The 24087-nt window shown below is 36.0% G+C and overlaps 1 protein-coding gene across 1 annotated transcript in view; it reads right to left on the bottom strand.

The window, feature by feature from the left end:
* Positions 1-24087, bottom strand: part of LOC149300590 (transient receptor potential cation channel subfamily M member 6-like) — a 69301-nt gene that overhangs the window by 4479 nt on the left and 40735 nt on the right. Inside the window, exons 17-40 of the mRNA XM_089485099.1 lie at positions 22692-22841; positions 21841-22121; positions 21337-21565; positions 20662-20817; positions 19649-19792; positions 18974-19102; positions 17219-17470; positions 16594-16768; positions 15532-15646; positions 14526-14725; positions 11657-11789; positions 10488-11572; positions 9718-9821; positions 9024-9153; positions 8492-8589; positions 7979-8019; positions 7531-7562; positions 6552-6569; positions 6143-6193; positions 4397-4462; positions 3157-3443; positions 2557-2639; positions 1862-2067; positions 376-427 (exon numbers count right to left, since the gene is read on the bottom strand). Coding sequence (XP_089341225.1) covers positions 376-427; positions 1862-2067; positions 2557-2639; positions 3157-3443; positions 4397-4462; positions 6143-6193; positions 6552-6569; positions 7531-7562; positions 7979-8019; positions 8492-8589; positions 9024-9153; positions 9718-9821; positions 10488-11572; positions 11657-11789; positions 14526-14725; positions 15532-15646; positions 16594-16768; positions 17219-17470; positions 18974-19102; positions 19649-19792; positions 20662-20817; positions 21337-21565; positions 21841-22121; positions 22692-22841 — 4217 coding nt within the window. The remainder of the gene's footprint in view (positions 1-375; positions 428-1861; positions 2068-2556; positions 2640-3156; positions 3444-4396; positions 4463-6142; positions 6194-6551; positions 6570-7530; positions 7563-7978; positions 8020-8491; positions 8590-9023; positions 9154-9717; positions 9822-10487; positions 11573-11656; positions 11790-14525; positions 14726-15531; positions 15647-16593; positions 16769-17218; positions 17471-18973; positions 19103-19648; positions 19793-20661; positions 20818-21336; positions 21566-21840; positions 22122-22691; positions 22842-24087) is intronic.

The following is a 24087-nucleotide window of genomic DNA, read 5'->3' as shown; positions in this document are numbered from 1 at the left end:
TTAGGTTTTTTTTTTCATGAGAGTGAAAGTAAAAACTAACTTTAGATTCGCAAATCAGAATATCAGATGAAAAGTTTGTCTGATCTACACATTTTACTAACAATTTAGCTAGCAAGATATAGCTATAACATTGCTAGCCATGCAGAAAACAGTCCCGTAGTTTTTGAGTGATAGGGACACACAAAAGACTTGATTGTTTTGAAATATATTAGACTCATTTATGTCTGGATTAAGACAAGCAGACTCTCATTTGAAATGCACAAATCTGTGTAGATGCCTGCATGCCGAGGACAGATGGACAGACAATCTCCTCTGAACGTTACATCGGCTTTGGTATTTTCAGAGTGGCAGCTTGCAAAATGAGATTAAACTTACTGCTTGTCTTCCGGTTTAATAACAGATGGATCTGTAAGATTTTCTCCAACACCTGTAAGGAAAAGAAGGAGGCAAAAAAAGAGAAATCATTGGTGTGCTTATGAATTATATTCACTTTGTCACCTCCACACTACTGCTCAGAAACATTAACTATTTATTGCCCTTCTCCAGAAAAAGTGTGCTAATGGATACTTAGTGTTATATGTGCATGATAATTTATGTGTAAGTATAATTTTTAAACCCAAAACCAGAATCCAATATGATTTGAAACCATCGTCCACTTTGAAATGACCCAGCATGAAACGGAATTTGCAAGCCTACTTCCGAACACAAAGAATAGACACCGTGTCCACCCGATATCTGTCAACTATTTTTTTTTTTTTCTCAATTCACCGTTTATTGCAGGGAAAACATGACATAGCACAAATGTTTTTTCCCGTTATTGTTTTATTTTATATTATAAATCATGGTAAACAAATCTATGTTAACTAAATCGAATGCCTGACTGCCAACAAATGCTACACAGGGGAGATGGAGAACGTTCAATTATAGTAGCACATCTCCTTTGGTTTAAATATGTGAAACTACATAAAGCTGAATTGCCGTGGAATCGTTAAAAGGGAAAGAGAGACATCTGCTGTATATAAGAGGCAACTTCACATTGGAATCACTATGTACTTTACATCTGATTTAACACGTTAACTTCGTAGGAGCCAGCAACTTTACATTCTGTAAGATGGGCCACACAGCCTACTTTTTATTTTAAATCAACTGCTAAAGAAACATATTTTTAATAAGGCTGCAGAAAGACAATAACAATTATTCTATAAATTTCAATTCTGTAAATTTAAAAAAACAAATAATTATACAAAGTTCTTATTTGGACAATGGATTCATTGGACTGCATGGGAACATATGTCTATGTATTAAAAGGAAGGGGGAATACAGAAGGACATATTAAAACAAAGAACAATTCTGGGGCTTTTTTTATACTTCCTTATACTAATCATTATGAAAACATCACTATAGGGCTCCTGAAATAAATCCCAACACTTTGGAATGATTCTGACTTAGTGGTACCTTGAATGGATTCCTGAAAATGGTTTAGACTCAGCACATGGATTTAAAACTAAAAGTAACATAATGTGAGAAATATATTTGGAAGGCAAAGAAAACAAAAGTTATAACAGTTGAAGGGGGAAACTCAATGCAATACAGGTGATTTGTGGTCTTCTGGGGGAGCACTTTATACGTAGAATGTGGGATGGGCATTTGACTTCTTCTACTTTCATCGCCTGTGCTATATGGGCTAACTACACAGTTAGCTCCCATACGAAGCAGGTGTAAAGGAGCTCCAAGTGCACTGGTCTGGGAAGTTCTCAGATATTATGTCTCGCTTAGTAGTCTTTTGGCTTTAAGAAAGCACTTTAAGCCAATATGGGATTCATGAACCCTTATCTATATTGATGGAATATACTAGATGTACCTTGCAGGTCAAGAACAAGAAGCTCTCCCCTTGTGTACTCGTAGGTCCAATGGGAAAAAGACAGCAGTGCCTCCTCCAGTAAGTTGGTTGGGGTGATTTCATCACCATTGTTGTTGTTATACTTGCGAAATTCTCCATTCATGTACTTTTCTATAGTGAGCCACTGGTTTGCCGAATGACAATAGATGAGGAAAACTTCCAGAAACCTATGTTTTTTAAAGGAAAAATGTATGCTCACATTATTTACTGGTAAATTGAATTATGGGATCTCCAATTTCGTGCTAATAATTACAATGTACAAATAGTTTTTGCTTTCTTAATGATGATAATTTTGTAGTCTATTAATAGTACTATACAATGTTAGCTAAACGTCTTTTTTCTTTTCCTTGCACCATTGAGTTTTGTATTTACTCAGTGCCTCTCTAATGGAAATTTCCAACTCTATTACTATTTAGTAAAGAGATTAAAACGAAACTCACCCCTTTATGTCTCAGGCGCCAGCAAGTCAATTAGACGCACATTACACATTTTCATGACTTGCACTTATGAGTTCAATCTCCATTAAAATCAACAGGGACAAAACTCATGGTAGTCATTTATCAACCGGTCCTCAACTCCCTTAACTCAACTAACCACAAGACTAAATGAACCCTAAAATCAGCATATTTGGAATGTTCAACAAAACATTTCCTTACTTTAAGGTGTAGGGAATACTATGAGGCTTCATTTGATTGAAGGTGTATATCAGTTTCTGAGCTGCGCGCTGCTGCTGGATTTCCTAATTAGGTAAAATGTCAAATATTAACTTTACAAATAAAACTTTACAAATATATATATATATATATATATAATTCACTTACCAGTTCTCTTCTCAAAATGTGGTAGTATTATTAAACTCTTACTAAATTCACTCTGACTATACTATTTTTTCATGTTTCAAGTGTAAATGTCCTCTTTACATAGTTGCATGTTAAAAGTGAGTTATATAACTTTAATTTCTTTTTTAATTTAAAACACTCAAAAGTTATTTAAGGTTTAGACCATTTATATTATGGAGCAGAATATATATATATATATATATATATATATATATTCAAAAAGAAATTCTACTTAAAACAAAATATGGTAGGTCCAGTCAGGATAAAATGTTTATACTTTTACCATGTATTGAAAAATGTGTAATTCTTTTATATGTTTAGAATTAGCCTGACATCAAACTATAATTAATTTTAGATACAGGAAATCTTTTCTAAATCTCATTATCTCGAAGCTTTGATACTTTCGTATGACCTTACCCTAAGGCAAAGATTTAGCACTGTATCCCCACGAAAAACCTTCTGCCAGGTTTGCACCACTTCAGGAAGAAAGGACTTAACAATGAAAACCTCTCCAGAGTCTAGAACATCATGTTCTGACCATGTACAGACTACTTTCAGTGCTCTGCGGAGACCACCGTCCATTTCTTCTGGAGACAGAACCTGAAGCATTGCAGCCATTCCTCTTTGCGACCACGAGGACATACTTTTATCTAGGTTTGCAGGGGAACTTTCCTCCAGCCGATAGACTGTAACTTCCTCCCCAGCTATAATGTAGCAGACATCAGAAAAAATGTTAATAACAGCTTTATGAAACCCCACCTTCGAATTAATACTTGACCTCCTAAACTGATCCAATAATACTACACAATCAAGTGTATTCCCTAAACCGTGAGAACAACAACTATTGAGATTGCAGCAGCTTGAACATTTCAGAGACAGAATACCGAACGCTCTGTAAAGGCTATACTGACCCCGAGAACTGTAGCTGACAGCTTCTCCTCTGCCTGCTCCTAAAGTTTGACACCAAACGTAACTGCTCACAGAGCCTGGCGTTAGAACCGGTCCTACTTATGCTGCAGAATTTATGGGCAACCAATGATTTCAACAGCTTTATCTGAGTCAGTAATTCTACAAGTGAATAACCACAACCTGCATATGAATGGGAAAAGGCTACTTTCCATGCAAAGTTAAAAAAAAAAAGTTAATTAAGAGTTGAATGATAGCAATGTGACAAAATAGTTTGATAGATGGTAAGTTGTTATTTTATTTCTATATTGTGTGCACATTGCCTACATCAGCTTCTAGGAAGAGGAGTAGTACATAGTATGTATTAGAATAAAGAAATGATTTACTAAAAGCAGCTTGATGTTAATATGATTTCAGACTTGTTACGAGAAAACTAATAAATTGCTCCAAATGTGTCTCTTTATAATATTGATTGAACCGCAGGAGAAGTTATGTTATATGAAACAGGATTGAACTTTGTCTGCGTTACGGAAGATATATAATATTTTGACGCAAATAAATACAGTAAATAGTACCTACATGCTGTTAAATTATTTGGACACTTATATCCCGCTGTTTTATGATTTTGACAAGTGAAAACAATGGAATATTGAACCTATAAACAACCCCTTTTACATCATAAAAAAAACAATGAATATTTACGATAGCAATGAAATGTATATGTAAATGGTTACAGTCACAGGAAACTCACCAAATAGATGCACGGGTGTAAAAGGTATGGTCTGCGCAAGCCTCATTAAATTATTCCTTTCAACAGCTAAAAGAAATAAAGAAAAGCTTCTGTTGACCTGTGTTCATAAAATGACCTTGGTTAGTGACCCTACTTGTGCAATGACCATGATGGTTTATGAACAATATTGTACAAGCCAGAGCGGACGAACACTCCTTGGAAGGGCCATCCAACAAACCACTGAACAAAAACTTCCATAATTCTCATGCAGCTCATATAAACATAGAATGTGACAACATCTGACCATTTGGCTCATACAGTCTTCCCATATTTTCTAGCAGCTGAAAATCATAGTTGAAAGTAGATATGTTGCTTTCCCAAATCTTGAATCTTGTTGCAGCTTTTATTATAAGTAAATTAATTTATTGAAACTACCTATGAATTCGGATTTTGGTTAGTCAGTAAGGGTAATTGATTTTTTTAGATATTTAATACGAATGTTCAGTTCATGGAGACTGAGATCCGTGGAAAAGTCACCACTATCAGATTAATATTCTCCTCACCCGCTTTTTCAAAGGTTGCCTGAATCAACAACAATTAGCTTAACAGCAGGGTAGAGATAACTTAAAGTGGATGAATAATCATGTAATAATAATAATAATCAGGATGTAAAGTTAACTCTACCAATGGTATACACATAAGGTGGGGTTTTAATAGGTACCAATTGCTTATTTTAAAGTAAACACAATTACTTGAATTTATTTAGTGCACAGGACCAGTCACAGATCTACTTTACACCTGGTAGCATACCTAAATTCATGGATAGTTGACATAACCTAATGCAGAAATTTATGTTGTACAAGCAACTGGAGCCACTTGCTTGGGAAGTGCATAGTGCAATATTTTTGGAAATGCTGAAGTTATTCAACAGTTAACTAAATATTATGGTTATATATATATTCATTGTATGGTACAGACATAGGGGACACTTGATTTAACTGTAATTTAATTGTATTACTTATCAGAATAGTATATATATATATATATATATATATATATATATAGCCCCATCACCCCTCCTAACTCACACACATTTACACACACTTACACAAACGTATACACTCACACTAACACACACTCATACAGTACACCAACACACACATTTATGCATTCATGCTAACACACATTTACTCTCACATATATACACATACATGATGCATACACACACACTTACACATACATGCTAGCACATACACAATCAAGCTCACACAAACTTATACATACACATTCATGCTAACACACACACTTAAATATACACTCTAACATACATACTTTCTCACTACCTCACCCTCCTTTCCTCTCTCTCACCCCCTCCCCCTTACTTCACTCGCAGCTTTCTTAATGGCTGCTCACACACACTTACACACTCCTGCTCATACACACTTACGCATACAAATTAATGTTCATACACACTTACACATACACATTCATGCTAACATACATTTTAACATACATACACACACACTCCCTTACCCTCCCTCTGTCTCCCTTTCCCTCTTAACTTGCTCGCACTTGCATTTACTGTGGGGTTGCATTACCTCTTGTTACGTTAGCCCGCTGCTTTTCTTCTTCCCCAATCCAAAAATTGGGAACAAAGTGCCTGTCTGACCTGGACCGGTGCTGGACAGGTCAGACTGGCCCTTTGTTAAGATATTTGGAGTACTACTTGTTAGTGTTACTTCATACTATCTGTTTTCCTCCACTTACCTGAATAATGGTTGTTTAAATCTTGTGAGGCCTTTAAGGAAGCTGACATTTCTGCAATAAAATGTGTAAACAATTATTAGAGTGCACAGGAAACATACTTTTTTCATATGTATATTGTAAATATAAAAAATAAATACAGCTGAGAGAGAGGGCTTTAATATTATGTCTTGTATATTTTAGCAACAGTACGCTTCTATATAATAGGCATACATATGATGGAATAGAAGGGGGGGTTCGTAAAGACGGGTTAGCTGAAAATAAAAATGTGTTTTTTTATTGCTTATGTGTGATAAACAATTTAAGTTTTTGAATTTCTACACATATTTTCCGCTATAGCTATACAAAGAAAGAAAAAAGAATCTTGTCTGGTTTGCCAACTTCTTAAAAATAAGACATAAAAGAAACTTACTCTTCACTGTATCTGAACCTCTGAATCTAAAGCAAAACAAATATGAAAATATTGATAAAATATTTTTACTGTTGGAAATGTCTAAATATTATTACAATTGTATTTGCAAATTAATACATAACAAAAACAAATTGTCATATTGGACAAATTCCTCTTTTTTCTGCATTGTTATTCAACCCCATATTGTGGCACAACATGCAATAACGTTCTATCAGAAAGGATCGTATTATGGAAACCTATTGAAGACCAATATAAAAACAGTGACTTGGTCTTAAATGTATCTAACATAGCCAATGCCATTACAATATACCAACCACATTATTTCTTATTTGAGTATCACTTTTAAATAATCAGTGTAAGCATAATATACTGTAGCTGTCAACTGTCCTAATTGGTCGATATACTTGACATTTTTATTCTGTCCCACTGGACAGGACAGACTGTCGAGAACTATATTTAATTTTAATTTAAACGACCCTGAAATTTGTTGTAATTCTAGTTAGTATAACATTTAACCTGTAATTAAAAATATCTTTGTGACATTCCAGATTTTTTTTTTGTCTTGTGAATGCAAGAAGTATTAAAGGTCGTGCATGTTTTAAAATGAACCTGTCATCCACAGATGTGGTAATGAGAAAAAAAGACATTCATCTTGCAAGCAAAATAAAACAGTGATTCAATTTTAGACTAACGTAATTCTGCACAAAAACGGGAGTTAGAACAGAAATCACATCCAAGTTTTAATACTTGGCAAATATGATTGAGGACTGACTAAAGACAGTAAAAATGTTGGAGGTAAACATTTTTTATGCTCCAGCAGATTAAATGCCCTGGAGCATTAGAGAGTTTATGAACATTCACTGCCTGCCATTACAGGAATCTATTTCAGGTGAAATTTCCTCCCCGCAGAGATAGAATAAGCTACCAAGAAACACTTGAAACCACCTCTAGGCTTTGAAATCTAAAGTTACGTGAATACTTTTTAAAGACAAGCACCGCTCCAGTGAATGCCTGCATCATTTAAACCTGTGGACCACCTACTGATTACATTGGTTGGGGATCTATCCTTACGAGACTTATGAGACCTAAAGTTGCGAAATATGTAAAATGCTGCATTGTTTTTAGACAATGGAGCTAAAAGGATAACACCGTAGGCTAATACATAACCACATTTTAAATAAGGTTCATTCATTGTTTGTAAATGATGCATTTTAAATCTGTCAGTAATAAGGCAACAATAAATTATTGTGTTGAATAGCTAAAATATTGGTCATATTGGAAATGTTTTTTTGAACTGGTGGGATTCAAGAGGGTCATAAAACATTTTAAAATATAGCATTAAGGAAAACTGAAGAGAAAGAGTGTGTTATAAGCTTTTGGCATAGAGAAAACATAATGTAAGCGTGTACCAAAATTATTGTACTTACAATGAGCTCCTTCTCAGCTGAACTGTGCTATTGTGCAGATCCTGCATAAAACACAGAGACATGTATGTCTTTAGCATAGACTGATCACTGTAATGATACATATTTAAATGTGAATGAATGGGAATCATGAATGAATCAGAGGTGGTCACTCCATTGTGAATCCCATCTTCTACTTGTAACAAACACTTTGATGCAATGTGCTGCTCTCAAGTATTGAAGAGGTTAAACTGTAAGAGAAGGCTTAGTAAAAGGCAAAACCCTGGTAATTCCTCACTAAGCTAAGATGTTGATAATGTAAGCATTAGTTATTGCAGGTGAAGTTATAATATTGTTATATATTGATCAAATTTCTTCCATGAGATATTTAGATGGAAGTACAAGACCAGGTGCCAGTATATTATTATTTATTGTTTTATATAGCGCCATCAAATTCCGTAGGGCTGTACAATACTTGTGTACGTATAGTTTCATTAACTAAATAATATGTCCCATCTGGTTAAAACAGCTACTGACCTCTCTGGATTGCCTCAGATATTCACTAGTTTGCACTAGATGTCTTTCAATTTCTTGGGATTTCAGTTGCTGTCGAACATAGTTCATGTGCTCTAGGCCTAAACAGGAATATTTTTTTAAAAAAGTGACCGTTAACATTTAGATTCAAAATGACTGAATGAAAATAATTATGTAAAGAAACAGTACAAGCCACAGGCGCCCCTTATTGTGCTGGTCTGCCTTGCATGTCTTGGATCGATATATATATATATATATATATATAGATACTGCATACTTTATCACAACTGTATCAGCAAACCCAAACATGCCACACAGTTCTTCTTTATTTTCAGGATATAAAAACAATTAACTTGGACACATTTTGACCAGGTCCTAATGACCCGTTATACAACAGTGTGATGCGCTAAAGCTGACCGGGCCTGCTTTTGTAAGTATTACCTATTACAGTAACTCTACGACAGTAAAGAAACATGCGCTAGGAGCTTAATGTACAGGAGGACATGGATAGCGCTCGCAGCAGGTGGCCACTCACTTAGCTGATTGAAACTAGATACAGTCAGTCTGTTCTTGGTGGGTTCCTCTTCCTCATATCTGCAGCTGCTACGTTCTGCGGGTTCCGAGCTCATCTGGGTGCTCTGAGAACAGCCATCGACGGTAATCACCTGCCAGACACACAGGACGTAACTCAGTCATGGGACACCTGATCTCGGATCATGCGAACAGAACGTTTTGTGCAATATGCCTTTCCAGGTGCAGGCTAGTATACCTGTCATACAATAGCATGGATTACTTTTTACCAGATGTGATAACGCGCATCCCACTGGCAATCATACGGCTACAGAAGCAGGTCAGTAAGCCTGGTATACATTAGCAGATAAAAAACAGTGATGTAACAGCATCGTTCAACAACGCAGATTGCAACGGCCCTGTGCAATTTCTAATCCCCGAACATTATCTACCATACGCCAGACAAATACTTATGTAAAATAAAAAAAAACAAGACGTACTCTGATGTCATAAGACCTCCTTATAAACAGGAGGCACAAGGAATGTTAACATGGCATTAGTTATCAGCTGAAATATCACTGATGTAGTGTGAATAATACAGTGTAGGTCATATGGCTCAGTCTGCTAAATGCAGTGTTAGACTAATAAATATAAAAAAAAAACAGTAACAAAAGAAAGAAAAAATCACAGAACTTTTCCATGCTCCTGAATAATCTTACAGGCACTTGAAGCTGTTTTTCTTTCTGATTTGACGACTTTCGAAAGGTGTTATATATTTTTTCTTTGGCCCAGGTAATATGGTATATCTCAGGTTTTGCAAATTCTGCAAACAAAAAGAGAGAAATAAAGTCTGTCTGCTCTATTCGTTTATAAAGAACAGCAAAAGCTGTGCTGGGGTGTGTTTTAGTATCTGTATTTGTAATGGGCAGTATCTACAGAGTAAGATGAAGTCTGATGTCTTTAAAGCTTAGTTGATCCTACTTTTTACTTTATGAACATTGATCTGCTGAAAGGCTTCATAAATGTCTTTGCACTAAAATACTTGGTAATTGGTATTCCCCCCCCCCCCCATGCTGGATTTCTTTCAGATACAATAGAAGAATACTTTATTTTATAATGTTGACTATAAGTTCCATCAAGTACCACATGCAGGCTGAGTTAGATTAATACGCACTGAAGTGGAAGAGTTTGCCTACTTCTGCTATTCCATAAACAATATAAAGGCCACAAGCAGCCACATGTAAGTTAATGAAGCTCTTTCAATGACCGAGTAACATACTTTTGGTGATAATACCTCTGTTAGATTTGGCTGTAAATATAATTAAGAAAAAAAGCATATTTTTGTGACATCGTGATATCTTGTACAACCCAACTCATTTGGAGGAATTTCATAGGATGGGAGGAGTTTCTGACCAAAACCTATGCTTAAAATAAAACGTAATCTATCACAAAATGTCTGTACGATTATTTCATTATAAAATATCCCTACCTTTAATCGTCTTTCCATCTTTCTTATCTTTACGGCACTTAAAACTTCCTTTCCGGAAGTTCCAGTTCCTGTGAAGTGGGTTGATCCAAAATGATGTGCGTGGTTGGTGAAATGAGCCAGATTCAGAGCTGTCATCACTATTTCTGCATTTCTCTGATAGGTTTGATTCATTGATCTTGACCCTTCTATGGTTGCTGTGAGACCACTTACAGTCAGTGTCATGGTTTGGATGCATATATAGTTGCTGGCTCTTCCCGACTTTAAACACATCAATTTCTCCTTCTCCTGAAAATGCCCAGTTGACATACCCTTCCTTGGAATCATCAGTATTACAACACAGTGATGATTCAATGGCTAGATCATTTGACTGTTCATCAGAGGTATATTCATTTACTATCACACTATGGATTTCATTTGTATCAGTCAATGCTGGTTTTAAATCAAATTCCTTATGACCATTGCCTATCTCTTTCTCCAGCTGCTCCTCAGAACATTGGTCAATTTGTATGGTACAACTGGTTTCTGTGTTCCCTGCTGTAATTAAATCTGCTTCATCTCCCGCAATCGCATTTGGACTTGATCGTTTCAAGTTAGGCTCCTCAGTGCAAGGTGAACCCACTGGGCTTGAAGGAACAAGAAGGAAATTCCCGTATCGAGGAGCTGACTTGCTTTCAGATGATACCCCTGAAGTAACAGTGTCACTTTCTGTCTCTGCTTCTTCTTCTGCCTTGTCCTTTTTCAAACAAATGCAAGATTCCAGAGGGGGGCTATTGCACTGATTCATTGCCAAAGTTCTAAGAAGTGAAGGTGGCATACTGTAGTAATTATACTCTCTGTTGTTCTCTGAAAATGTGATGTTACTCCAGCTATGGGGCAGTTTTTTATTGGAGATGATTTGCTGGTCTTTGATAAAGGCTTCTTCCTCTTGCAAAGTGTCCACTGCTGCGATAACTTTGAGTGTGTCTACTGTCAAGGCAGACAGGTCTTGCAGGTGCCCAAGCTGACTGTCTAATGAAATTAAGGAGTCTTTGATGCAAAAAACTTTCTCGTTCAACTCTTTGAGTTGCATAAACATCTCTTCAGTTCTGCATTCAAGACAAAAAATATTTATTTAAAACCATTCTTAGAAATACCAACTGAGTCTCTGTATGAAATGGTTTGGCCATTACCTTTGCGTTGTGGTACGTATTCTTTCACTGTCACTGGAATGTGCTTTTTCATTTTTCTCATGAAAATATGTCTCCACGCATTTCTCCTCAAAGTCGTGGAGTTTGCGTAGTTCATCATCACTCAGGTAGAGCTCTACAAAAATGCACACAAAATCATATTCAGCACTAAACAGCTATGCAAAAAAGCTAATGTTGACATAAATAATAATGTGGCAGACAGTGAGTGACAAGAAGACATTGCAGTGTCACATAAATGATTTATGCATTTCTACTACAATATGTTAAAGGAATGTCACCTAAAGAGTAGTTACACTAATTGGCATATAAGATTATCTACTGCATATGAATGTAGGGCTGTATCTTGGTCTTGGCCTTGGCCCACTAGGCCTAGGGCGGCACTTTACAGAGGGCAACATAAGAAGCACTTTGTGAACAAGTTTGTACAGACTGAGGGACAGCCCATCCCTGTGTAGGTTACATGACCTCACAGTTAAACACAAGGAAAGCTGTAACTGAGGTAAGAGGGTGAATGAGGGAAGGAGGGAGAGGGTAAGGGAGGGAGTATGCATGCATGACTGTTTGTACCTTAGAGTGTATAAGTGTTTGTATGTGAGCATGTATGTGTGTTTGTGTCTTTGTCCGCAAGATTGTGTGTATATATATATAGGTGTCTGTGAGCGTGTACAAGGTTGGCACTGTTAAGCTGCTTAGAGACAAACATGGCAGGGACAAGCTGAGGACAACAATGGCACTGGGAAGCTGTTTGGGGTAAAAAATGACAGAGACAAACTGTTTGGGCACAAAGCTGGCACTGTTAAGTTGTTTTGGGACAAGGATGGCACTGTTAAGGTGTTTGGGCACAATATGGGACTGTTAAGATGTTTGGGCACAAATAAGGCACAAGTGAGCTTTTTTTGGGACAAATATGTCATAAAGATGGCACTGTTAAGCTGTTTGGGGACACACATGTCAGAGACAAGCTGTTTGGGCACACAGATGACACAGTTAAACTGTTTAGGGTCAAAGATGTCACTGTTAAGCTGTTTGCAGACAAAGATGCCAGAAACAAGCCATTGGGCACAAAGTTGGCACTGTTAAGCTGTTTGGCACTGTATGTATAGCGCAAATGGTGTGTGAATGTACAGTAGCAGCGGTTGCTGTTTCACACATCATGCTCACATTGTGGACTGACCATGTGCATCTGTGACCTTTCTAGTATACTTGACACGGATGAATTTACATTCTATTATTTGAATTAAAGATTATTTTCTCTTTAATAGATAACATTTTTGTAATGGCACACAAAACAACAAAACATCTAATACACACTTGGTGTCCATGTTTAATTTACAGAGAGGAAGAGGTGGAGCCTGAAGAGGAGGGTTGGGACCAAACAGTGAAAGAGATTTGACCTTGGGTGGGGCTATTTAAGATTTGGGGTGAAAATTTAGTCAAGCCTAGGGCAGCACAAAACCTAAATACATCACTGGGTAAATTATAGAAAAATGGGCAACTGGTTATTGCTTGTTTTCACTGTCCCTTTCTATGTAAAATACCTTTGGGGAACCACATGCAACTCAACAAATGCAAAGGATCGGTTGATTTTCATATGATGCTACATGGTGATGTCAATAAATGAAACAGTTTTAGGTAACTTGTGCTTTTTCTCTTTTTTTATAAGGTGCTGCTACAGAAATCAATAGGTTAATTTGTTTATTCTATGAAATGCATTTAGGTGGCTATCTTAATAAGTACATATTAAGTAGTAGCAATATTATGTCCAATGCTATATTCTGTAGTCAGATATGTGAACAGCATGGAACACTGTGTACCTCGCATTGGGCATACCATATGGTCTCAGACTACCATAATTTAAATGCCATTTCAGGGGTTTACCCCTAGGACATACACCTGCCAAACAGACCTTGATTAGATATACAGTATATATATATAATGCAAGAAGCAGATCTTCTTAAAATAATGCTGACCTGTTGGGCAAATTCCATATGGTTAAAAGCTTATGAAGCCTGCTGGTTCCCCTCTTTGTGTGGTGTACATCTACTAAATCTGTAGTAGAATAAATTTCTCTTTTTTAATTTGCTTTAATAAGAAGTTACATTTTATCTATGTATCCTGACAGTTTGCACTTATCCATCTTTTGAACTGCAGAATTATCTACTATTGTTCTATTTATTCTCAAAGTGGGAGCTACAATAGAGGTCTTTAACAGCACAGATGTCCATTGATTTGAAGATCTCCTTAACCCACCCATGGCTCCCAGCAGGATAATGTCTGCATTACATAATTTTCCAGCAATAACCTGGTGGGTATGTTATTAATAATAATAATAATAATAATAATAGCAATGATGGGTCGGGCTTTAGACTGTTTACATCTAGTTAAACCAATAAAATATGCTCACATTATCATTTATAATGAATTAAAAAGAATTATGCTATTGTTGGTGCAACACATCTTCAGTTCCACTTCATATTCCGATACAGTAAAGTATTATTTTACAGTATGTTGGACGAATGTGACCAAAATAAATGACCCAAATCAGCCAAAACAAACATCAATACCAGTAGTTATGTAAGTTAGCCACATGGTGGCACTAGTGTTCCATCTTGGAAATAACCTAGTTTACCGATTCAATAAACTTTCCTAAAAAACATGGACATTGTCAATAGAATACAAAGTGTAGCCCACATAATATCTTTGTTGATGATACAGGAAACTAATTAATTATATTTATATATGTTTGTTTAAATCTATACATTTCCAGGTTTTTTTTTGTAAACCATGGTTAATGGTTAATTGTTTAGCCATACAGATTGAAGTATGCCAGATTTATGAATTGTATACTTACTCAATCCAACATCACCCTCATCTTGGTCAGATTCACTCTGAGATCGGTGGTGGGAGAGACGATCAAAGAGAAGATAAATGTGACTCAGTACGATTAAAGGAGGGGGTAACCATGGCTTGTCATAGTAGGTCATGATGTACCGGTACCGGTTATATTTCCACAGTTTGTGTGAGATGGACTTCATTTCCATGTATACATTGCTGAAAGGACAGGAAATATTGTTATATGTGCGGTATGAAAGAGTATGGTTCTGTATATAGAGAGTGGTTTCATGTTATATGATGACATGTATGGATAAAGGTTATTGTTGAACCTGTTTTCATTCTGCATATGATCTGGGGCTTCCTGCTCAAACTTCACTGCATTGATCAAATTAATTTAGCAATTTCATTATAACATCTAGGCAAATGTTCAATAGGAAAAAAAACTAAATAAAAGGGTAGGGCAAAGTAAGTAGTCCATTGGCCTTTAGATTGTGGAATAACAGGGACAATAAGTCTGTTCCATTTTTAGCACCATATATTCACACCTAAATCCGAACAGCAACGTAAGCTCTCGAGATTGTTCAGCAACATAGAAATGTTAATGTCTACTTTTAAAAAAGAATAGAAGTTTGCATATTATTATCAATATCTAAAACAATTACAGTGAAACAAAAAACATAAAATCCCAAACAAATCGTCATGGGTTTTCATGTTGAAATGGATGCCATCAAAAGACAAAAGTGTACTGCAAGTTCTTATAAATCCAGAAATCCTGCTAGTTGTGTTATGTATTCACACAAACCCACAAAGCACTATTGAACTGGTAAACTTGGAATATTATTTGATCAATGCATTTGGGATTCCTGCTAGTACTGTATAGATCAAGAATAGAATTCATTATAGCTCATCCATGTCCTTACTAAATAGCAGTTGAAGTTTAAGATACTTCTTCAATTAAGATGTATTTTAGTTTACCACTCCACTTAACCCTTTGACTGCCATAACACAAGGTTTGTACATACTTAAAAAAGGCAATGAGTAGGTTCACCATGATGATGTACTGAATAAAGAGGTAGACAGCTTGAAGGAATGGGGTGATGAATGAACCAGTGGGACAATCTGGGTCTTCTTCACAAGCTTGAAAGGAAAACAAAAACATTTGAATTTAAACCTTTAATAACACAGCCGTTACATTTGTGTTTTTATGTGCCATTAACAAAGACGGTGTGTTATATTAGAAAGGATCTATGTTTCTGAAATCATTAATGTCATAATGCATCTTCAATTTGAAGTAATGTTACTTGTTCAGTATCTCGTTTTGCTCTCTAACGTTTCAATTAATGTAAAAAAACAGAGAGACCTAAAAATATAAATTTTTAATTATGCAAGTTAAAACATTAAATCCACAGGGGGAACACAAATGCTTGTAGTCAATCAGTAATAATTACTAGTCCTACATGTAGTAAACGAGATAGAGTCCTTAGTGTCTCTGTATCTATTTTAGGTCTCTCAGTTTTTTAGATTTATCTATTATGGATTTAGTTCCCACCACTAGTCCCCTATTGGTGCTGTCGTTACGAGTAAGGTGTATGTGAATTAACAACTCTTTTACTTGCCAATTAAGTATTTCAAAGGCCATTTTTACAGAATTTTAACCCTATTATGACCAGATGGATGAGCTGCACATTATTTGGCAATAAAAATAATCACCATGCCATATATTATCAGTCACCTCCTCTAAACTGGAATTATTGTACTCTACAGGATGAGAGCTAGTATCATCTTTTTTTGCTATATCTACAATATCTTCAACCCTAAATTTTCCTCCCTCAGAACACAAGTGGTATATCGTTTCTCAGGACCCCTAAGCTTCCATTTGAAACCATATTTGTATATGTATACCCTAGGGATCTCTCTTACAACTAATGGATACCCCTGATTGCAGCATAATCCAGGTCAGTATAACTATTTTATAAATAGTATATAATGTATTTTTAATAATATAATATCTCAAACTGAGTCCTAAAATCTGACAAATAACACGCATTTGGATCCAGTGTAATATAATGGTAATTGCTGCTTACCATCTATTTCTGAAGCATAGACTTCTCCAAACATCATCCAGTATGGTTGAAATACAATGTCACGAGCTAGAGTCCAGGATGGAGGTTCTTCTGGAGACAGAATTGCTTTTCGGGCCACTCCAAATGCCAATAACACTATGGCCATAATAATCACAATACCAAACATGTTTGATGTCTGCAATACAAGACATAAATTGTTAGAATTAAAAACATTAGGAAGCAAGCTACATGTATTTGTGATAAGATACATTTGAGGTTATCTTCAATATTAATTACAGAATTTTATTTTTTAATTTCGTTACTTCCTATTTCACAATGTACATTATTAAATTATTAAAATAATAATCAGAAATGAGCCCCTTAGCTGTAGTTCAAGGAGCACCCAAGCTTTTTTCATGTGAAATTCATAGTGAAGTCTATTTTGCAAATCAGTGCAGACATATAGGTGTTAGGAAATGAGACTAGCATATACATAGTGTCCTCAATGGAAATGGTGGCAAGTATTATGTTGATCAGAGCTTATTTTCCTTACAAATCATTGGTCAGTTAATAGCCACATGATCCATTCCCAGTCCTCCAAGCAAAACTGTGTTATTGGCGTAAATCTTTGAGACTCAGTCCTTACCATCTTTCCAATCATGGTAATGTAAGGACCGGCTTGTTGGTTTACTGCAAAGAAATCCAGAAGACGAGTGTACCAAAATATAATGTCCAGACAATAGATAATTCTCCCTGCTGTTCTGAATGGAGGGTCACCCCAGCGCAGGCCAAAGCCAGCCACAAACAAGATGATAGCTATAGCATCAGTGAGGTTCCAGTATTCATCTAACCAGACCTTGACCTTTTGACTGAATTTCCCTGGTTCTGACATAAACACCTAAGTAGACAAGAAAAGAATGTATCATAAATACAGTTTTTGAGCTTTTCCTATTTACTGGAAGTCATATAAACATTCAAGATCTCAGAAGTTCTTCGGTCAGATAGGATCAATACTGAAATATGCATTTTAGTGGTTGTACATATAACTTTTGTCACATGCTCTAGAGCTCACTTTTTACTATTGCACTGAAATTCCCATGATCAAATCGCAGTCATGAAATGATTTAGTGACTGAGCTCACTTTGTAAACACGATCAGTGCCCCGCAGGGAGGTTTCATCTCCAATGAACGTGCGCAGAAGGTTAAACTCCTGACAAGCTTTAAAAAAACACGCTGTGCATTATAATGCAAGCAATTATTCCTTGCAAGATCCAGCTGATAAGAAGCAAATCATACAGAAAGTCTACGGTGACAGCGTATGCCAATTACCTGATACGATCTAAAACTAACAATTTCACATGATCATACATAACAAGAGACGTTGGCAACAGTTAACTAAACTTGCTTCATTAAAAAAATTCATTTCTGTTGGGGTCAAATACCAAAGAACCGAAGCAGCTAAGCACTATTGTAGATTTGTAACTCTGTTACAACCAAGGGAAACTATCTCTGACCCTTGGCTGCTGCGGACTACAACTCCAAATATATTAAGCCAGCTGTGGTGCCAAGGTCACGTGTCACAATTCTACGTTTGCACATATCTTGAATGCTTTAGAACCTTTGGCTTCTTGTTTTAATGGATCCAGTGACTTGGTTCAACCGTGCCTATCTGGTTTAAAAATCAGCGACATAAACATTTTTTTTTATCGCAATGCTAATATTAGCCGTCCATATATCCTTCTTAAAAGGTTTTAAAGCTAGCGATTGAATGGAATTGTCAATTAAACGGGACTAGAGTTTTCATTCTTTTTTTACACTCCTCCAAAATGATTTGCCTATACACTCATTGGTACTGGAAAAGGTTACATCCACTGTCACTGAGGAATTCAATGTCAACTTGGTGGATCGCTTGGGGCTCTTAGTCTTCTGAGGTTAGTTTAGTGTAGCCTCAAAAGTCAGATTTTAGTTCCTTTGGGATTATATCCAATTTTTCAAAAAATAAATAAATCCATAGGACCTTTTGTATTAAAAAATGTGTTTTCACGGCCATGTTTACTTCACATGATATGACGTTTCCCTCACAATTTAGACAATTTTACAGGAGATTAGAAGGCTGTGCACTACTTATTTGTGATATAGTTGGAGCTTTTACAAACAGAGGAAACTCCCAAGGTTTAGATGAATACATTCTTTTGACTTTTCATCGTGTCCCCCAGTACTGCACCATCAAGTTGGCAAGTAACTAGACCAAGTGTTGAATCTTTAAATGGTGATGTGCTAAACTACAATGCTATGTGAACAAAGTACTTTATGAGTAGCTCAGGACTTGTGATATTTTGGACACCTCCAGTTATTTTCTGATCAATTCACACTCCTAGATTTGTAGGAATATTCAACTTACCTCCCTGATCTTCTCAATTGCTGTAGTAAACATGTATATAATAACCAGCCACTCTTGGATACTGGGCCTTGGCTCCATCTTCACTAACACAACATATGTGAAAAGCATGAGGAACACCAAATATGCCATCTGTATAGAGCAAAACATGAATACAATCTTTAATATACAATCCCTATTTTAGAGGATGTAATAAATATACAGCAATGCTATCATCCTCCGTGTTCACTGTTTTGCTTCTGTGTCTTTTCATTAATTCTCAAGGACTCAAAGAAACCCATAGGTTAACCAAATAACTGCTTAATTCCCAAACACCCACCAGAATTTGCAGAAAAACGTTTTGTTTTTTTTACAGGTCTCCCAAGTATCGCAGATAATTAACAACCCAGACAAGCTTTCCATGTGAGCAGAGCCACATGGGCCTTTAATTGCTTTTTTTTTATTTTAATGAATATTTTAATATTTAATACTTTAATAGGGAACATCATTCTAAGGCCATATATTGACTTGGTAGGAACATTTGGTTGACTTCCGATTAAAATAACAGTGAGCTAAAGGTTTAGTCTGCAGATTGAGCTTCAGAAACTCTGTTGCTTTGTTTATCAATTCAAGACAAGCATAGAATCTGCATTTTGTTTTTTTGATAAACCTGCTTGTGTTATGTACTTGGTGACTTACTGTATGGAACCAGAACTTGACAATAGGTGCACTATAGAATTCACAGACTTTTCTGGTGATTGAAAGATTTCCTTGGTCGTTGGGGAAGTTGGTGCAGTTTTTCTCTTCACCTAGCTTCTTCGATCCCTTTTCTGGATCCAAACTCTGAAAAAAAAAATAAAAAAATACATGTTTTGAATGGATGCTATGAGAATCTGAGATTTTTCCTTCTTAAAATTAATTTCTGAGGTCACAGTAAATCACATTTCTTTACATGAGTATTAATAAAATAATAAATATGAATACATGTTTTAAATCTACAATAGGATCTGTTATCTAGTCATATTTTACCCCAGCAGTTTTACTTTGTCTCAAAGAGATCAGTGGAGTTTGGGTTAAATTCATTATGCCAGTTAGCCATTAACCACTATAGTTAAATTTGATCTTTCAAGCACACACAGTTTTCTGGCAGAGGGTGGGTCCTCCAAGGCTGCTTACTATACAAGTAGGCACTTTTTCTAAGCTAAAAATACAACACAAAATTAGAAATGTCAAATACAAAAGCACAAAATGTCATTAAAAGGTTTCAGTGGATAATCTGAACTGTTTCCTAGCCAGGTTGCTGGGCCAGGATCAACATTCCATTCCGTGTAGTACACAATGCAGTAACTGTCCTGTGTCTCCCCTAAACATGCTGTTCCTTTAACCTACCCAAGGGGGCAGTATACATCAAGCAGATTCAATAACACAATAAATTCCCTTTTTTTTACATTTATACAGTTTTTCTCCAATATTTTATAATAGTGGAATGGAATATGTTTGCTCTATATACTGAATATGTGATGATGATAATAATAATAATAATATGCAATCAAGCATTTTTTACTTGTGTGCTAATTATTAAGGTGCTTAATTCTGCACAGTAGCTATACATCTGTCAGGGGGCAGTACAAAGGTGTTTGGGTTAAATGTACTATACGGGTTAGTCATTAAACATTGTAGTTACGTATGCTCCCTATATATGTACTGCTTACTGCAGCCTGATCCACTTTGGTGTTTGGGGGTGGTGGGTCCACATACAGCCGGGTAAACTGGTGAAAGTCCTGAGACTGTGGCACATGGGACATCTCTGCTTTACTCTTAAACTCCAACATCAAGATGAATGGTGGTAGCAAAATTCCCAGGACAACCTGTCAAATGAATGGTCAAAACAAGATTATTTAGTAAACAAAGAATCCACGTTAATACTTATATAACACGGACTCTCCGTGTTTCGAAAAAATGAAAAGTAAAAATGAGCGCAATAAAGGTGGTGAAGATTTGCAGGGTACATCTCCATTCTATGAGTCATTTGCTGTTTTCCTTTTTTAATAAAACCTTTGATTTGGAGTAATTAAAAATGCATTTGATGGCAAAAAAGACACACCAAGAGCTCTCTGAAATGGTTTTGTTATATGTAGACTGTATAAATGAGGTATAGAAGTCCCCTTTGTACAACTGGTCCTCATGTCCCCATCCTTAATGCTATCAGTATCTTGACATGTCAGTCCAACCAATCAATCAGTCAATCTCTCCGAGCTATCTGTGCTAATTACGATTAGAGATTATCCAAAGCTAAAGATATCTCATGTTATATGGAAATTATACAAATTAAATGTGGTGGCTTTCTTCAAGGCCTACATACCAAATATTAATTCACCAAAAAATACCTTGAGCCAGGAATTTTTTCGCATCTTGAGACACCCCATCCACATGTCTGTCAGTAACATCTGAGTGCATGTATGAGAAATAAAGGAGCGCAGAGCCGAGGACACAGCTAGCTTTAGACATGTTGAGTTGCTCCAGTTCTTAAGCTGATAAGTTAAAAGCTTCATGGCCATTTGTTCATTCAGTTTGAAAGCATTTTCTAGGAGATCCAAAGCAAGCTGACCAAACTCTCTAAAAAAACATTATAAAAATAATTTGTAGTTACCCAAATATATGATTATCGTGTGTAATGTAATGTGTGTTCTAAGCAAAAGATGAGCGCACAAATATTTTTGCAGACCTGATCATGATTTTTATTGTCATTTAAGTTTGCTACAACACTCCAGAGGTATTAGTAGCCACACTTGGGAGGAACTATACACAAGTTAATTACACATTAGTCTTCTTCACACTTGCTAAATTTCTCTGATGTACATTTTGACCTTTAAATGAAAAAGAGAACCTACTTGGAGTATTTCTTGAGTTCCTCCGAAGTGTCATCCACCATGTTGCTCTGCTTTGCTTCATGTCCCATTGCCCGATAGAGTTTACAAGCAATTACTGCTTTTACCATGGCCTCTTCTCCATGCTGCCAGAAAAACATGGCCATCGTCTGTCTTTTCATCAAAACTGCCCAAACGAAGAGGTCGTTGTAAGGGTATACAAAGCCAACAGGATCATTATCTTCAGTGATGACAATTTCATCCTTGGGTTTTTTCTTTGATTTCGGATTGGCTGCAGTCTTTTCCTAAAATATAATATTAATATAATAATAAAATATTAGAAATACGATACAGTATATCTTAATTTCGTGAGAATTTGATGTCACGGAAAAAACTGTAATCTTAAACGTATAAATGTATAGCATACTTTTATGTTCACAACGATCCAACAAGGATAAGGTACAACATAAGGAACAATTGCTCTAATGTTACTTTATCTGATGCTGCTGCTAGTTATGTAATTGTCATAAACTCAGGCATGATCTGAAGGTTGTGTAACTAAATTGTTATGACTCCAAATAACATTCTGTCCTCAGATACGCTTTTAAATAAAAAACACAAAATAACTAGTTTAAATCAATTAAAGGGAAATATAGATACATTGTTGCAGTGATAAGCATCTTAATTGAGATACAAAGCATCCACATAAATTATATTGATAGTTTACAACGCTATTAGTTCTTTTTTGAGAAATGAATGTTCTGTGCCCTTTTCATACTTTCAGAAGCCGTCTTGTGTATTAGTAGGGTAGATTAGAAACATGATCTTAGTAGAAGGTTTTCAATTAACTTAGATGTAAAACCTGGACGGCTCACCTTTCGTTTATAAGGCTGCGCAGTTCGTAAGAACTGGGAATGTAAAGTATTCTCGGGAGATGGGTTCTTGCTGCTCATTTGACTGTTCTGGTTTCCAGAAAGATGAGACAGATTCCGAGCCAGGCTGTTTGAGGAAGAGTGGGCTGCTCTCTAGTAGAAAAGAATTAATATACAAATGCAAAAAAAATCATTAAATTAAGTATATGCTAAATATCTCAATATGGATGTGTCAATGATATTGTATTGCGTGTATGGTGTCAAGTATGTATGATATATACCCAAACACTATGGACAGTCAACAAGTAGTTGTCCTAAATTATGGCTCCCATTATTTTGTGCCAGACTTTTGCAATCTTAGAATCATGGGATTTGTTATTATATATTAGCTGAAGAGATATACTGTATGTTGGCTATCATTTCTAAATACACAAAAACATTTTGTTCATAAAGAAATATTTTATAATGTAACTCTCAAATTCTGCAATCAGAAGAAACATCCAGAAGAAAGGTTATCTCAGAAAGAAAGAGTGGAATGTCCGATATGGGTTTCAGTAAATAAGACATTGCAACACAATGTTAAAATCCCATTGCATCATACTAATGAACAGAGAAGGTCTGAGTCATGAGGTAGCTTGAACAAAGTGGGTCCTCTGCAACAGCAAAATGTCTGAATTCTCCAAGAGCCTCCATCTGGATCTTTAAAGTAGTTGGCTTCAGTCCTTGCTCATATCCTTCATGAAGGAAACTCAGAATACAATGAACTGGAACAGTGAGGGAATCTCGCTGATATAAATGGCACACCCTCATAAATTAATGCCATATCTTGCTGTAACTGAGAGACGTAAGCTCTTTCCTGCTACGAAGCAAGGCTTCTATAACAACAGCTAAAAAAGAAGTACTGGTTCCAGAAAGGGGGGCCACAAAGTCTTCTAAGGTCAGAAAACCAATATGTGCCCTATAGTTGTCTTAAGGCAGAGAAGTGAGAAACGTGAGTTTGGAGAACTCTAAGAACTGAAATTCTTAGAGGTAATTTTGTCAGGCAATACTTATTTAATGTCTATGCTTGGCTGAACTGTAGGAGTCTGCCTTTAGTGAACTGGGTCCACACAAAAAACATGATGTCATGCTTGGTTGAGCTTTTGAGAGGAGAAAGACATGTCTCTTCCTCTGATTCTGAACGGTTTCCTGTGGGATTGTGTTTGTTGGAAGAAGAGTATTTATTGTCTTTGCTCTTGAAGCTATCTCAAAGCATCTTATTGAATCTAACCCACCCCTGGTTTAAATTTAGAAAGTCATCTTCAATGGTCACCTCAAGACTTGTTCTGTCTTGTTGTCCATCCAAACCAAAAAATGAGCAGGGTCTTCCTAAGGAATGTTCTTTCTCTTGGGGACCTTG

Source organism: Sceloporus occidentalis, unplaced genomic scaffold (assembly GCF_023333645.1).
Source record: "Sceloporus occidentalis isolate IW3139 unplaced genomic scaffold, rSceOcc1.0.p SCAF_24, whole genome shotgun sequence".
NCBI lineage: Eukaryota > Metazoa > Chordata > Lepidosauria > Squamata > Phrynosomatidae > Sceloporus > Sceloporus occidentalis.
The sequence above is the reverse complement of the archived record's forward strand: the minus strand, read 5'-3'. Positions and strand labels throughout refer to the sequence as shown.